The following is a 15,858-nucleotide window of genomic DNA, read 5'->3' as shown; positions in this document are numbered from 1 at the left end:
TTCAGCAGAAACTTCCTTACCCAGGGCCCAGGAACTCAGTAGTACAGAGAGTGGTTGAGGAGAATAGTATGGATGTATTTAAAGGTAGTCTAGATAAGCATATGAAGGAGAAGGGGATACAGGATTATGCTGATTGGGGAAGGATAAGAGCAGGATTGAGTGGAGCATAAACAATGGCATGGACTGGTTGAGCTGAATAGTATGTTTCATGGTGTATATTCTATGGAATTCCATGCAGTTACCATTTGTTTTCTGCATGACTGAGAAAATACAACAGCACACTCAGGATTGTATTTGTAAACTTGGGTAGATTAATGTCCTTCAATCATACAATTCAAAAACTTGGACAAAGAAGAAATTCTGTACCACAAAAATGTACAATAAATAATCAGAATTAGATTCAGAATGCTTAGGCATAGTACAACTATGCAGATATTAGTATTAACAGTATAAGTTAGAGATGAATTTATTTGCACCTCTTGCTACAATATGATTTTCAGTCTACTTTACTATGATTACATCTCATCAGACTTTCACATTCATTATGAAGATCATTATTTATTTATGTAATTGGGTTGTAAATTTATGCTGAAATAATATCTAATGTACATTGGGCACAGACAGGAATATATATTATTTGTGGTACTATGCTACCTTTTTATGCACACAACTACTTAGTATATATTTTATATTGCCGTTTTACAGCAAATTTATATAAGGCAGTTGCTACACAAATGCCATAAAACTGATAATGCCATTAATTCAGCTATAATGAATAGCATTAGATAGTAAAAATTACAGATCTATTTTGCATCTAATAGAAAACACAAATTATCATTAATATGAGCAGACCCCAAATCCACTTGTGAAATATGAGCTGTTGGGACATGATCACAGTGCAAATCGTTAACAGTGCTGGAATGGTGCTAGAGAAGTACATTGTTCTATTAACAGTATATTTTTCTTGATGCTTACTTCATACAAATGCTTTCAACAAAGAACCCTCTTATAACAATTTAACTCATATATTGCATTTCCAGGAATTTTGATAGTACTACAAAATGAGCAATCTAATAAGTGTTGAAATACCCAACACACAAATGACTATGTGAGCTGGGATTTACATTTACAATGTACATTTTGATGTGACTTTTGACTGCTAAGAGGAAATCATGGTCTACCATAAAGCCACTTTCAGGCAGCTTCAACATGCATAAGATTTTCTTCTCAATTTTGCCAGTGTTTAACTACAATTGATGTAAGCAAGAAGTAATTAAATAGGGCAAACTGTTTTTAATTAGCCTTTGTTTCTATTAAAGGTAAAATTCCAACAAATAATACATTTGACTTTTACTTCTTCTGAGAGTATTAAATTAGTTATTATGAATTAAAAGCAAAACATACCTTTACCTCTTTTGATAGAGGAATAGTCAGCCTTTCTTTCATGGCTTTGAAACCTGGTACATCAATTTTTGCATCAGATAGTCCGCTGTAAGACTCGTTATTGTAAGATATATCAGTATCCACTGATTGTTTTAGTTCTGGAGACTCATTTGGAGCCTGGTCTTGACCATCCATTGGTCTTACATAAGCTGTTGGCTTTTGTTGGTTTGCATTTGGCTTGGAAGAAAGAGATGGAGGAAGGTTCTGAGCATACAGTTCATTGTTGGTGTGTTTTGTCAAAACTGATGAAGTTTGAGTTTCTAGAGCAAAAGACTGCATGTTGGCTTCACAGGAAAACTTTGAATTTTGATAGCACTTATAAGGATAATTACTGCTTATAGATTTGAGAGAGCTCTGGTGGCCAATTTGCAATGATTTTGGACATGGTGGCTGAACTTTTTCAGGATCTTCCTGGTTTGTTTGGTGTTCAATTTTATGTTCATTCAAACTGCAATGTGAATCATAAACTTTGCCTCTGCTATCTCCACATTTGTTTTTTGTCAGTCGCCCACCACATTCAATTTTACATCCACTTGCAGAAGTATGTTCATTTTGTGGCCAATCTATTGCCAAATTATTACTTTCTGGACCATATGGAATAGGTGATGTGGAAAATGATGGCGATAGCATTGAATGTATAGAGCTGTTGTTAGGCTGAAGATTTTGTGTTATGTTTCCTGAATATGAAAATGAATCTTGTTCCAATTTTTCAGCTGGAGCCTGCCAAATTTTATTTTTAGGGATACCTACAAGATGGCTCTGATTCAACTGATCAGTCAAAAAGTCTCTCATTTCATCATAGTTTCCCAGTGTGTTTTGAATACGGCTTGATAGTTCATCATCCTTGTTGGTCTGGAAAAAAATATTTTCATGACTAAGTTTTACTAGTGCGATATGCATAATTATATAATTAGTATGAAAAATTTCTGTTAGAAAAGTCATTTCATTGATCTGAATCATGAAGAGGCAGTGGCAGTAAATATTGTAAGAGATATTGAGCAAACATGTACCTTGTACGGCTCATTGAAAAGAGGGAAATCTGAATTAAAAGTATCATCAGACTGGTGAACTTCTTGGGTTGTCTTTTCCCATTCCTTCCCTCGCAGTATATTTTTGTCATGCTCATAGACACTGCAGAGAAAAAAAATGAAGAAAAAATTTGAGGAACACCGTAAACAATAGCAATCATTTGGAGCTCTGTGAATTTGATAGATAGCTTGGATATCAAGATTACTGTCTGTTCAATCAGGTACTGAAAACCCATGATCACTTGATACACAAACACTTGCATCACGAGAGAGTATATAATTAAATACATCAAAAATATCAAAAGATGTGCATCAGTCCACAACTGTACCTTTCATTAAAACTGGCTAGTGCATTAAAAGCAATTTAATATATGCATTGATACAAAGTGGCAAAATATTTCCATTAAAGATGACTCATGAACCAAAAGAGAAAAAATTGCTCCTCTTGCTCTTTATTCATCAGCTCCCTAATCCAGGGGTTCTCAGCTGAGAGTCCACAGCCCCCTAGGGGTCCATAAGTTTCCAAGGATCTGTAAATCTTCAGATTGCTTCTAAAATTATGTTATGTTGACTTCCTAATACATTATATCCAATGATCACCAGTGGTATTACTGTTGATGATGCAGCTCCCTAGAACCAATGAGTTTTCTGTGGACAGATGCAGCATTTGGAGGATTGACAACCACCACCTCCTCCTCTCCCCCAAACCCTGTAAAGAATGAAGGTCTCAGACATATTTTGGCGTGTATACAGGAGGAGCTAAGAGGTTTTATTGTGCATCGAAGTTTGCTCTCAGGTGGGTGAAGGATATGATGTTGCTAGTCCAAGTGCACTTGTGTCTTTCAGCATCCTGTGATACTGTGATACAGATTTCAGGCAGGCAGTGAATATCACTCTTGTAACTGGCTTATTAACTAAAATGATTAATTCCTGATTGTGTCAGAACGATCCAAGGATCTTAATCTGTCATGTGCTGTAACAATTGTTTTTGTGGGTGCTTTTACATTTCATTTTAGTTGTACATACAAGCCTAATACTCATGAAATGATTTGCCAGTCATACCCATATCATGCAGTAACAGGCTGCCTGACTTTAAATAGAATTGCAATGTCAGGGGTATAGATTTCGTGGGGACATCTTGACAAACACTGGAGTGCAATCTGTTTGGTAGCACTCTGGAGATGCAACCAGTGTAAAAATACTTCTCATCTGAAAAAATGACATCACATTTCTTGATATTATAAACATTGATTCCTGGTTAAATAATGGCAGGCTGAAAACATTAAACTATGATTGTCTGCTCTAAAACCACAAACCACCTCCTTAAATGTTCAATCATACTTTTGCATCATCTAGTTTGGTTCACAAATATTAACATTAAATATTGAGATGATGGGTTTACCTTGTTAGGTGTTGAAGCAAGTTTTCAGATGCAAGAAGTGGAGCCCCAAATTATCTACGTGAGACTACTGAAAAGCGCTAAATATTTATTTAATTGAGAAGGAAGATTTAATACTCATATTGTAGCTATTGATCCTTTCAAAGTTACAGATTATTAATACACATAATGTGCCCAGTTTATCTTAATAACACTGGTGTAGCTATATTTACAAAGATGACTGAATTTATTAAAGACATTAGCTGCTTGCTTGCCATATTTTCAGTAAATAAACACAATCATTAAGAATCCTGCCAAATATGTTAACACAATGTCTTGCTCCTAACATAGACAAACCTGTGAACTTTGAGCTTGAAACCATGCAGGTGATAAATATGGCAAAGTAACTGGGGATGACTAATTGATGTGGAGCACAATGTGTACACCCTGATCTTAACATACCAGAATTCATTAAATTTTTGCATAAATTATATATTATTTGGAAATAAACACAATTTTAAAATAAAAAAGTTCAGTTGTTTAGATTTAATGTCACTAGATACTGTGGTACCAGGATGAGGAATATTTCAGAACTATCACTAAATAATGCCAATATTATGGTGGCATTTCTGGGTCACACTATTCTATTTTATGGAGGTATCTGGTGGCTCAGGTATGGGCCACAGGATTTCTGTGCAATCTGTGCAAAATTACACACCAGATATTGTTAATTCTCAAGTACTGACCAAGTCTTTCTTCAAGTGAACTGTTTGAAGGATGATACCATTTGTACTTGGCTACAAAAGTGATGTGTCACCTTTCACAGAACCATAGAGCACAGAAGGAGGCCAAGTGGCTTTTTGTTAAATTATATAACTTATTTTTATGCAGAAGCATAAAGGTTGAAAACCCCAGCCCTAAACATTTGTTCCGCCAGTGAAATGCATTGTTTTTTTCTATAGTTATATTTCTTCTTCTAAGGTTTTCATTTAATCAGGTCATTGAGCTTCTCCCGCCTCAGTCCTCTCTTCAGATTAATATTGTTTCTCTAACAGCCTAAGTTCTGAGTATGTAACAGAAGATTCAAATCACTCCAGTTTGTCCTGGATCAACAAAAATAAATAAAATCTCACCCCCTGGGTTTCAATTGATTGGACTGCCAGCTGAAACTATTCAGACTGTGTATGACACACACTCACCACCTGAATAACCCACCTGAACCTTAAATTGCTTTCAGCTATATATGTCCCTTTCCCTAGTTATTCTCTTGCTCTTTATATATATACATATATATATATATATATAAAGAGCAAGGGAATAACTAGGGAACGAGTAGGGCCAATTAGAGACCATAGAGGTAATGTGTGTGTGGACCTGGAAGATGTGGGTACAGTCCTCAATGAATACTTTGCGTTGGTGTTCACAATGGAAAAGGGCGATGCAGGTATAGGCATCAGGGTGGAAGACTGTGAAATATTAGAGGAAATTAACATAGAGAGGATTTAGCGGCCTTAAAAGTGGATAAATCCACGCCTGGATGAGATGTATCCTAGGCTGTTGAGGGGGGCAAGGGAAAGATATCAGAGGCCCTGGCAGTCATTTTCAAATCCTCTCTGGCCACAGGTGAGGTGCCAGAGGACTGGAGGACTGCTAACATTGTCCCATTATTAAAAAGGGGAGGAAGGGATAGGCCAGGAAATTACAGGTCAGTCAGTCTAACCTCAGTGGTGGGGAAGTTCCTAGAAAGAAATCTGAGGGACAGAATATATCTGCACTTGGAGGGATATGGATTAATCAGGAGTAGTCAGTATGGATTTGTTAAGGGAAGATTGTGTTTGACAAATTTGATCGAATTTTTTGAGGAGGTAACCAGGAGTGTTGATGAGGGTAATGCATTTGATGTGGTCTACATGGACTTTGGCAAGGCTTTTGATAAGGTCCCTCATGGCAGACTGGTCAAGAAAGTAAGAGCCCATGGGATCCAAGGCAAAGTGGCACGTTGGATCCAAAATTGGCTGAGAGGCAGGAAGCAGAAGGTGATGGTAGAGGGATGTTTCTGTGACTGGAAGTCTTTTTCCAGTGGTGTTCCAAAGGGTTTGGTGCTGGGGCCCTTGCTGTTTGCGGTGTACATAAATGATTTGGACTTAAATGTAGGGGGTATGATCAAGAAGTTCGCAGATGACACAAAAATTGATAGGGTGGTAAATAGTGAGGATGATAGCCGTAAACTGCAGGAGGATATCAATGGGCTGGTCAGGTGGGCAGAGCAGTGGCAAATGGAATTCAACCCAGAAAAGTGTGAGGTAATACATTTGAGGAGGGCTAGCAAGAAAAGGGATTACACTATGAATGGTAGGACCCTGGAAAGTACTGAAGTTCAGAGGGACCTTGGTGTGCATATCCATAGATCCCTGGTAGATAAGGTAGATAAGGTGGTTAAGGCATATGGGATACTTGCCTTTATTAGCCGAGGCATAGAATACAAGAGCTGGGAGGTTATGCTGGAACTATATAAAACGCTGGTTAGGCCACAACTGGAGTACTGCGTGCAGTTCTGGTCACCACATTAATGGAAGGATGTGATTACACTGGAGAGGGTGCAGAGGAGATTTACCAGGATGCTGCCTGGGCTGGAGGGTCTGAGCTATGAGGAAAGATTGGATAGGCTGGGGCTGTTTTCCTTAGAGCAACAAAGGCTGAGAGGGGACCTGAAAGAGGTATATAAAACTATGAGGGGCATAGATAGGGTGGGAGGAAGGCACTTTTTTCATTAGTAGAGGGGTCAATAACCAGGGGGCATAGATTTAAGGTAAGAGGTAGAAGGCTAAGAGGGGAGTTGAGGAGAAATTTTTTTACCCAGAGGGTGGTGGGAATCTGGAACTCACTGCCTGAAAGGGTGGTTGAGTCAGAAACTTTTGCAACATTTAAGAAGTATTTAGATATTCATTTGTGTTGCCAAAGCCTCCAGGGTTATGGGCCAAGCGCTGGAAAATTGGATTAGTCAGTAGTCAGATCTTTGTTGACCGGTGCAGACACGATGGGCCAAATGGTCTCCTTCTGTGCTGTAGACGTCTATGAGTCATAGGACCGTGATTGGTATGTTAAAGGGCCTATTGCCTGACTCGGGTGACATTCTAACCACTCAGCAGTAACCTTTGAGAAGAAGGTATAGGTCACATTCTCAGCAGGAACAGAGGGTAAGTCTGGTCTCATCACTTTTAGGGTATTATCACCCCATTTTAGTCAAGTGGGAGACCTGAAAATCTCATGTATGGTTTTAAAAGTAATAAAAGCAGATTAGAATTATATATCCCACCTATAAAGATGTCTATATATGCTTTGTTAATATTTTCACATGAGGTTTTCAGGCTTGACTGAGTTAGCAGTCTAATAGCCACAAATTGAGCATGTTCAATGTGTGCAAATTCCCACCATGCATTAGTACAATTTCCTCAATGGAATTAAAAACTGACGATTTGTCATGGAACAGAATTATGATTTTCTATTTTCCAATGATCCAGAAGGCAACAAACAATTTTTATATTTTTTTCTTCAAGTATCTTTGTTATATCTCTTTAAGAGCAACATCCCTTTAAGAAGCTCAACATGCAGATGAGCCAGGTACCTGGGTGCCACCATGTGACCTGGAGCCATGGCCTCTCTCTGCACTGTAGCACCCGAGACAACAGGATGTGTCTAGAGATTACTCTACTGCTTGTACTGATTTAGCTGTAAATAAACCCCACTGGAGATCCTCAACTAAATGGAATCCATGTATCTCATTTGTGCTAGGTATGACTCCTACCAGTAGGGAGTTTTCCACCTGATTCCTATTAACTCTAGTCTCACTAGGGCTCCTTGATGCCACACTCGGTCAAATGCTGCCTTGATGTCAAGGGCAGTCACACTCTCCTCACCTCGGGAGTTCAGCTCTTTTGTCTATGTTTCAGCCAAGGCTGTAATGAGGTCAGGAGCTCTGGCAGAACCCAAACTGGGTATCAGTGAGCAGGTTATTGCTAAACAAGTGCCGCTTCACAGCACTGTCGATGACAACTTCCAAACCCATGACCACTACCATCTAGAAGGACAAGGGCAGCAAATAGATGGGAACCACCACCTGGAAGTTCCCCTCCAAGTCACTCACCATCCTGACTTGGAAATATATCGCCGTTCCTTCACTGTCGCTGGGTCAAAATCCTGGAACTCCTTTCCTAATAGCACTGTGGGTGTACCTACACCACATGGGCTGGATGGTGTTCTTTTGTACATCATAAAATATTTATGTATATATTAGGAGATCTTCTGAGGTGTACTGAGTCATGGGATACACAATTTCATAACAACAGAATGTTGTCTACATAGTGTGATGGGGAATGTGTTGCAAGAAGTATTTTAAAACTAAACACTAAAAAATGCACCAAATATATTTTCAAAGCATTAAACTCCTCTGGGGTGAATGTCCCAGTGCACCTCTGAAAATAACATATTTTACATACTATACCCACTTCTAAACGTACCACATCATCAAGGCAGCATCAGCCAAGGAGCCCAAGTAAAACTGAAGTCAAAGGGGAACAAGGAGAAAACTCTCCACTGGCTGGAGTCAAACCAGGCACAAAATAAATGAATGTTTAGGCCAATTATTTCAGCTCCAGGAGATTGCTGCAGGAATTACTCAGGGTAGTATCCTAGGGCCAACTATCTTCAACTGTTTCAGCAATGACTTCTCCCCCCACCATAAGGTCAGAAGTGAGATTGTTTGTTGATGATTGCACTGCGTCCAGCACCATTTGCAATTCCTCAGATAATGAAGCAATCCATACCTGCATATAGAAGATTTGGAGAATGTTAAGGTTTGGGTTGATAATTCACAAGTAGTATTCATGCCACACATGTACTATCTCCAACAAGAGACAGCCTAATCACCTGCGCTTGACATTCAATGGCAGTACCATCGCAGAGTTCCTGGATCAACATGGAACAACCACATGCCAAGGCTATTAAAGAAGGTTACAGGTGTTAATTGTATCAATTGACGTTAAGTATATACAGGTGGAGGGCATTGATTGGATGGTTACATGAGCACATAGGAAAAGACAGCAACACAGGAGGCAAGTCAAGTCTCTAATACCTCTAATAGAGGTTAAAAACCTCTAATGATTCACTCCGTGAATAAATTTATACCAAGTAGAGAACGGCTTTGGTTTCTTCCTTCACTGACTATCGGGAGGACATCAACAGGCTGGGTATTCTGCGGCGAATGGCTCACTTCCTGACTCCTGAAAGCTTATCCACCATTTACAAGGAGCAAGTTAGGAGTGTGAATAAATACCCTCCATTTTCCTGGAAGGATACAATTGCAACAACATGCAGGAAGCTTGGTGCCATCCAGGACAAAGAAGACTGTTTGATCGGCACCTCATTCATTAGCCTAAACATCCAATCCTTCCCAACATAGCATGGTTGCAGTGTGCAGCATCTTCAAGAAAGTTCTTTGGCGGTATCCCAAAATCCGCATCCTTCAGCAACTGGAAGGACAAGGGCTGCAGGTGCTTGGAAGGACATCATGTCCAAGGGACACAAAATCCTGATTTGCACATATATCGCTGGTCTTTTATTATCATGGTTTCATAGGGGAGAATTTTCATTTTACGTGGGCGGGCCAATTAAGGCCTGCCCAGTATGACACGCATCCAGAAGCACTGAGCGCTCCCTGTGAGGGCAGGGGGTGGAGACTGAGTCGGGTCCTGCGCTCTTTTTCGTGCATGCGTGCGAAAGAACGCAGAAATCTCCCTGAGGCACAGAGCTGCCTCAGGGCAAAAAAAAGAGTGTCACATGAGCTGGGACATGTCTATGAATTTTATGAAAAATTTTTATTAAAGTTTAAAAACCTTCACGAAACCTCATCCCGCCCGTGGATCAGGTTTCATGATAAAATGCAAAGGCCGCCTGGGCTCTTCGCCTGCCCGCCAACCGTAAGGTTGGATGGGTAGCTCTGTTAATTATTTTAATTGATATTTAAATGGCCTTAACAGCGCGCCCAACGAACTGAAAATTGGAATGACGTGCAGTGACGTCGGGACGCACGCCTGATGCCCCCGCACGTTGACCTGAAGATTCTGGCCATAGCCCTACAACAACATTATAGCAGCGCCTTCACCACAAAGACTTAAGTGGTTCAAGAAGGTGGCACACCAGCACCTGTGCAGGGAAACCAGGGGTGAATGCTGATATGCTAGAGTCCAAGAATGAATAAAAAAAGCTGTTGGAATGAATGCACTAAAAAACTAAATGAAATTTGTCACAGATGCTTCAAAGGTGTTTTCCCAAAGTCGCCCGTGGACATTGTATTTATGTATGTGTGTGTGTTTGTGTATTTTACTCTTGAGAGTAAGTAAATCAATTTAAAAATAACCTAGCTGCAAAAAAGAAAAGGTAGTTTATTTCACTCTATTACTCTGGAAGGTATCTAAGAAAAAATAAAGTTACTATCACATACACACAGAAATGTTCAGTGTAGGTCTGATATATTTTGAAGATGAGGTTTTGCGTTGTCTGAAGTGAAGGTCTTGAGGTTGTAGAGTTGTCTCTGCAGCTGCAATGGCTTCCACTGTTGAATTGATGGAGGTTACTTTTAACAGGTGAGCTTAGTAGGTGGAATCAAACTTTACAGGGAGGAGAGAATTTTCTTTACTTCTGTTCTGCAGACGTGGCACTTATAGCTGCCTAGTTACTTCATATTAGACCAGTAGCTACTTTTAGATGTCTTTCTCTGTGTCTTCCTGGGTTGAAGCCTTTTCAAGATGGTTCTCTGTGGTTCTGCTTTTCATAGGCCACTATTATCATGTGACCTGTACCAGAGTGCTGAATCACTTTCTATATTAGGCAAGTGGTAATTCCACTACAGTTATCCAAAGTCTCCTTACCCCCTGTAGTGATAAAAAGGGTCAAGGTTGTTCACACCTTACAGTGGCTTATCAGTTAATGTCTTTGTACTTGGAGGAATAACCATCATGTCAAGGAGTTTTGGTTTACTCTTTTGAAACACTCATTGAATTTTAAATGTATATGTCTGAGGAATGCATCCTTGTCTCTTCAGGGGAGGAGTGGTCAGGCATCAGTCGGGCTAGCCTGGTGCAGGTACACCGGCAGCCTTCTCAAGCATAGGCCAGTGTCCGCCACCAGATTCCGGTGCGAGCCCTGCAGCAGCCAGATGTTAGCCCAGCTCCCAGACTCAAGGAAACGCTTCCAGATCAGGTAGAGACAGTCCACCAGCCACTGCTGCTCTCAATCTTGCAAGAGTGTTCCTGCCCTTATAAGGGAGATCTCTGGCAGCATCCTTTGTACTATGTTGGTTCAGATGCCATTCACGTGTTTTTCAGGTAGTGCTTGCTGTGTCCGATGCGGTTGCAATGAGCAGGGAGGAAGGCAGTGGGCAGCACACTGTCTGCTGCAGTCAGAGAAGGTGCATATAATAGCAGTCCTGTGGGGAAGAGGGGTTGGGAATGGGGGGGTGAGGTGGGGTTGGGCAGTAGGAGGGATATCCCAATCAATTAATTGGTGCCTGCAATTTCCAACATTCTCCACAGAAATCTAACCTGATTTCAGGCAGGATTGCAGAGGAACTTTTCCACCGCCCCTTCCCAACCTCCACCCCCACCGCCTGCATTTCTCAATTTAATTGACTTTCTGAAATTTGCTGAACACAAACAAAATCTACAACAGATACATAGTTGATATTCATTTCATTCTCTCAAATACACACATAGCATCTCTGTCTAGATGCAATGAATTTTACCCAAATAAAGTTTGTGAAATTTGTTCTCTGGCAATTTTTCAAATAATTTTGAAAAACAAGCAAACAAGGACAGTTTAACAACTGAGCCACAATTAATTAGGGTTCCCAGCCTTGGAGGGAGTCTACTGAAATGGGCACTGTTGTGGGTGACTTGGGAAAGATGATCCTTAAAAACATAGTATTCTGGCTGTCATAGCTTGTAGATCAAGGCTTGAAGGAAAAATGTTAATAAGATGATAAGGGGGCTAAAATGTGTTATTGTAAAATATGTAATGATGTGAAGATTTTATTTAAAACCATATCTTGGGTGTAAAATAGTTAAAAATGACAGCCATAATTTTTTCAACAGTCAATTTGAATTATTCAATTAATCCATTAACAAACTGTAATAGCGTCAAAAGGAAAGTAATGCAGATGATAGAAAACGGAAATAAAAGCGGAAAATGCTGAAATACTCAACTGGTTTGCCAGCATCTGTGGTGACAGAAACAAAGTTAGAATTTCAGGTCGATGGCCTTTTATTAGAATACCATGTGTAACTATGTGAGCTGTGGCTCAATCATAGGGCAGCATTTTCCCCCCCAATTAAGGCCCGCCCAGCGTGACGTCCATTCGGAAGCGCTATGCGCTCCTTGTGCGGGCGGGGGGGGGATTCCCTGAGCCGGGAGTGCGCTCTTTCGTGCATGGGCGAAAGTGTCGCCTCAGGGAGATCGATGGAAGTTGCATTTTTGGAAGGGTAGAAAATATATTCCTGACATGTCCCCTCATGTGACACTGTCACATGAGCTGGGACAAGTCAATTTCTTTTATTTAAACATTTTATACACATTTTAAATCCTTCATGAAACCTCATCCCGCCTGTGGATGAGGTTTCATGTTTTTTCTGTAGGCCGCCTGGGCTTAACGTTGGACGGGCAGGTCCATTAATTGGTTTAATTTCTTTTTTAAAGGCCTTAAGTGGCTGTTGACAGTTCGTCTGCGCGCCCACTGAACTGAAAATCTAAATGATGCAGGGTGACGTTGGGACATACGCCCAATGTCATCCCGCGTCATTTTTACATGTCGGCAAGCGGGCCCTGCCCCCGCTCGCTGACCGGAATGTACAGCCCATAGTGTCCTTGCCTCTGAGGCAGAAGATCGTGGGTTGAAGTAGCACTCCAGGCATAAAACCTAGGCATAAAAACAGAAAATGCTAGAAAAGCTCAGCAGGTCTGACAGCACCTGTGGAGAGAGAAACAGAGTTAACGTTTCAAGTCTGTATGACTCTTCTTCAGAGCTCTGAAGAAGAATCATATGGACTTGAGGTGTTGACTCTGTTTCTCGCTCCACAGGTGCTGTCAGACCTGCTGAGCTTTTCCAGCATTTTCTGTTTTTATTTCAGATTTCCAGCATCTGCAGTATTTTGCTTTTTATAAAACCTAGGCACTTCTGTATAAGAGAGTACTGCATTATTGGAGGTGCTGTCACTCAGTTGAGCAATTAATCTGGGCCCTATCTGTTCTTTCAGCTGTAGATATAAGGTCCTGAGGCACTATCCTGAAGAAGAGCAAGGTAGTTCACCTGACTAATGTTTATTTGTCGGCCAACAACGCTAAAACAGATGATCTAGTTTTAATTTTATTGGTGTTTGTGGGATCTTGCTGTGCACAATTTGGCTCAATCATTTCTTAAAACAGTGATAACATTTCAAAAGTACTTCATTGGCTGTAATTTTGGGATATCCTGAGGTTGTGAAAGGCACAATGTAAATGTAAGCTTTTTTAATTCCTGGACCATTTTGATTTTGTTTTCTTTTGCTGCTAACAGTGGCTTTATTGCCTACCTTTGTGCTTTTCTTACTGTGGGAGTCTTATTTTTGCTTCTTCCCCCATTCTAGAGGGGGTGCAATGGGTTTTCCATTAGTAATACCCCTGGTATCAGTGATGTTAAGAGCAAGAGGAGGGGGAGAAATAAAGAGAGAGGGGCAGGCTGGTCAGGCACCATTGGGCACCTGCCCCTTAGTAAGGAGGAGACAGTGGCATAGTGATAATGCCACTGGGCTAGTAATCTAGAGGCCCAGGCTAATGCTTCAGGGACATGGTTCAAATCCCACCAAGGCAGCTGGTGGAATTTAAAATGAATAAATTGGGAATTGAAAGAAAGTCTCAGTAGTGCTTTCTGAAGTTATCATTTTTTTTGTTGAAAGAAACACTATCTGGTTCACTAAGACCTTTAACTGCCCCCTGAAATGGTTTATCAAGTCACTCAGTTGTACTAAACCGCTACAGAAAAGTCAAACCAGATGGACAACAGCAGCTTACAAAGGCAGCTCACCACTGCCTTTTCAAGGGCAATTAGGGATGGGCAACAAATGGTGCACTTGCCTGTGATGTTGCATCCCATGAAAGAATTAATTTTTAAAAAGCCCTGCTCCAGAATTTGTTACTAATATTTAATTCATGGTTCATGTGTTTAGGATATATATTTTGGTTTTAGTAATTAAAGTTTTATTTATAGAAAATGGGGGTATCTGGTTGAGAAACTGATAAAACCAACCCTGAAGTAAATTCAAACAAGCTTGGACTTTAGCACACTTAAAAGGTTGGAGCCTTGTTGACTTGAGAGGCTAACATCTAGAAAGGTAAGAGTCATAAAACAGCAGGTGGATCCATGAATCTTTTGGTGGAAACATTACATCTCAATCCTTAAATTAAAGGCTTGTGCAGAGATATAATTTTGCTTTGGGAGTTAGAGCTAAATTAGTTTTAAAGCATTTGTAAACCCTGAAAGGTTGTAAAATTCATTTATTTCTTCAGATCAATGAAGGAATTTTGAATGAGAGATTTTAACCTAAAAGTCTATTTCAGGACATCCCAGAGCATGCCATGTTGTCATGGAGATATGGGAAGCTTAGGGAGATTCTCTGTTTTCAATTTATCTGGGTGTATGCTGAGAGAGTCAGTTGCAGCTTGGACCTGGTGTGTGCAGTTTGCAGCTGACTGAGAGAGGATAGACAAAGAAAATGAAAGTTAGTTAGGCCTGCACTGTAAGCAGAAATAAAGCTAACTTTATCATTTACCACATGAGACATGGGTAAGACTTAATCTCAGTTTGGATTTCTGGAGGAAAAATAAGCTGGAATATTGCCTAATTTCAAACTAGTGGAAAAATCTACAGTGGTTCTCATAGAGATTGGTGGCAAAAGAAAGCAACCAGCAGATTATCTTGGAAGTATTGAGAAAGTAACCAGAACAAGGAACTGGGGCATCCACAGTCAAGGGACGATAAATGAAAGTTTTACCTCTGGGAATAGCTGGAATTGAGGAGAATTAAAACAGCTTCCAGGGAACTGTGATATACTTCTGAGTGATCTGTAAGATGAGATAGTGTGCATTTGCATTTTTTGAATATTCAAGAAGTGGGGTGAAAACTTGATGCCTATCTAGCAGCTAGCAAGCAATATGTTTATATTACAATAAAATTGATACTATGAATGGGGTTTCATTGTTAAAAGGTAAAGTTCAAAGGGACTGGTGAGACAATGAGAATTTTGAATTCAGTGGTGGTAGATATAACTGCAGCAGTGTGCAGAACAGAGGCAATGTGAGATCAAAAGGCAGCTGCAAACCTCCAACTGACATCACAGGAACCAGTGAAAAGAACCTAATTTTGAATTTGTAAGGTGAAAATGCTTTGCCTGGTGTTTGGTTAAGTCTATGGGTTGCTGTTGCCTTAATGGAGATTAATTTGGGAATTTGTTAACAGCTATGATAGTAGTAATTTGTAGCCATATGTATATATCTTTTTAACCTGTGCACATTAATAAAATGTTTCATTTAGTTTAATGTAAAACCTTGAGAACTGATGGTCTGATTCCTGAATTTAGAGTCGCATCTCCAACATAACACTTAAAATTATAGGTTATGACTGTTGTTTAAAGTTTCCCTCTGGGATTTTTAAATAGCTCTGCTTTACCAACAGCATTGGTCATAACATCCCTACAGAAGTAAATAACTTTAAGATTGATGTGTCTTATAATGAAAAGGCTTGAGGGTAAGTAAGACTGAAAACTGAGTGCATAACATACATAGTTATAACTTAACGGACTGCATTTTATATGCCTCAGCAGGCGTGATATCAGTGGAGGAGGGGGGGCACATAAAGGGAGAATGCTCAGTCCACCACCCTCCCACCCAGCCCCAAGCTCATCCCCATAATACAGGAAGTGGGCA

The 15,858-nt window shown here is 40.2% G+C and overlaps 1 protein-coding gene and 1 long non-coding RNA gene across 2 annotated transcripts in view; both read right to left on the bottom strand.

Moving 5' to 3' along the window:
* The window catches only part of LOC144683080 (AF4/FMR2 family member 2-like), a 165,140-nt gene extending 163,418 nt beyond the window's left edge, over nt 1-1,722 (bottom strand). The window contains exon 1 of the mRNA XM_078546107.1: nt 1,405-1,722. Coding sequence (XP_078402233.1) covers nt 1,405-1,722 — 318 coding nt within the window. The remainder of the gene's footprint in view (nt 1-1,404) is intronic.
* Nucleotides 1,723-1,874: 152 nt separating this feature from the next.
* The window catches only part of LOC144682853 (uncharacterized), a 51,635-nt gene continuing 37,651 nt past the window's right edge, over nt 1,875-15,858 (bottom strand). Inside the window, exons 2-3 of the long non-coding RNA XR_013577123.1 lie at nt 2,454-2,574; nt 1,875-2,295 (exon numbers count right to left, since the gene is read on the bottom strand). This is a non-coding gene — a long non-coding RNA (uncharacterized LOC144682853). The remainder of the gene's footprint in view (nt 2,296-2,453; nt 2,575-15,858) is intronic.

The sequence above is a fragment of the Cetorhinus maximus genome, chromosome 7 (genome assembly GCF_964194155.1).
Source record: "Cetorhinus maximus chromosome 7, sCetMax3.hap1.1, whole genome shotgun sequence".
Lineage (NCBI taxonomy): Eukaryota > Metazoa > Chordata > Chondrichthyes > Lamniformes > Cetorhinidae > Cetorhinus > Cetorhinus maximus.
The sequence above is the reverse complement of the archived record's forward strand: the minus strand, read 5'-3'. Positions and strand labels throughout refer to the sequence as shown.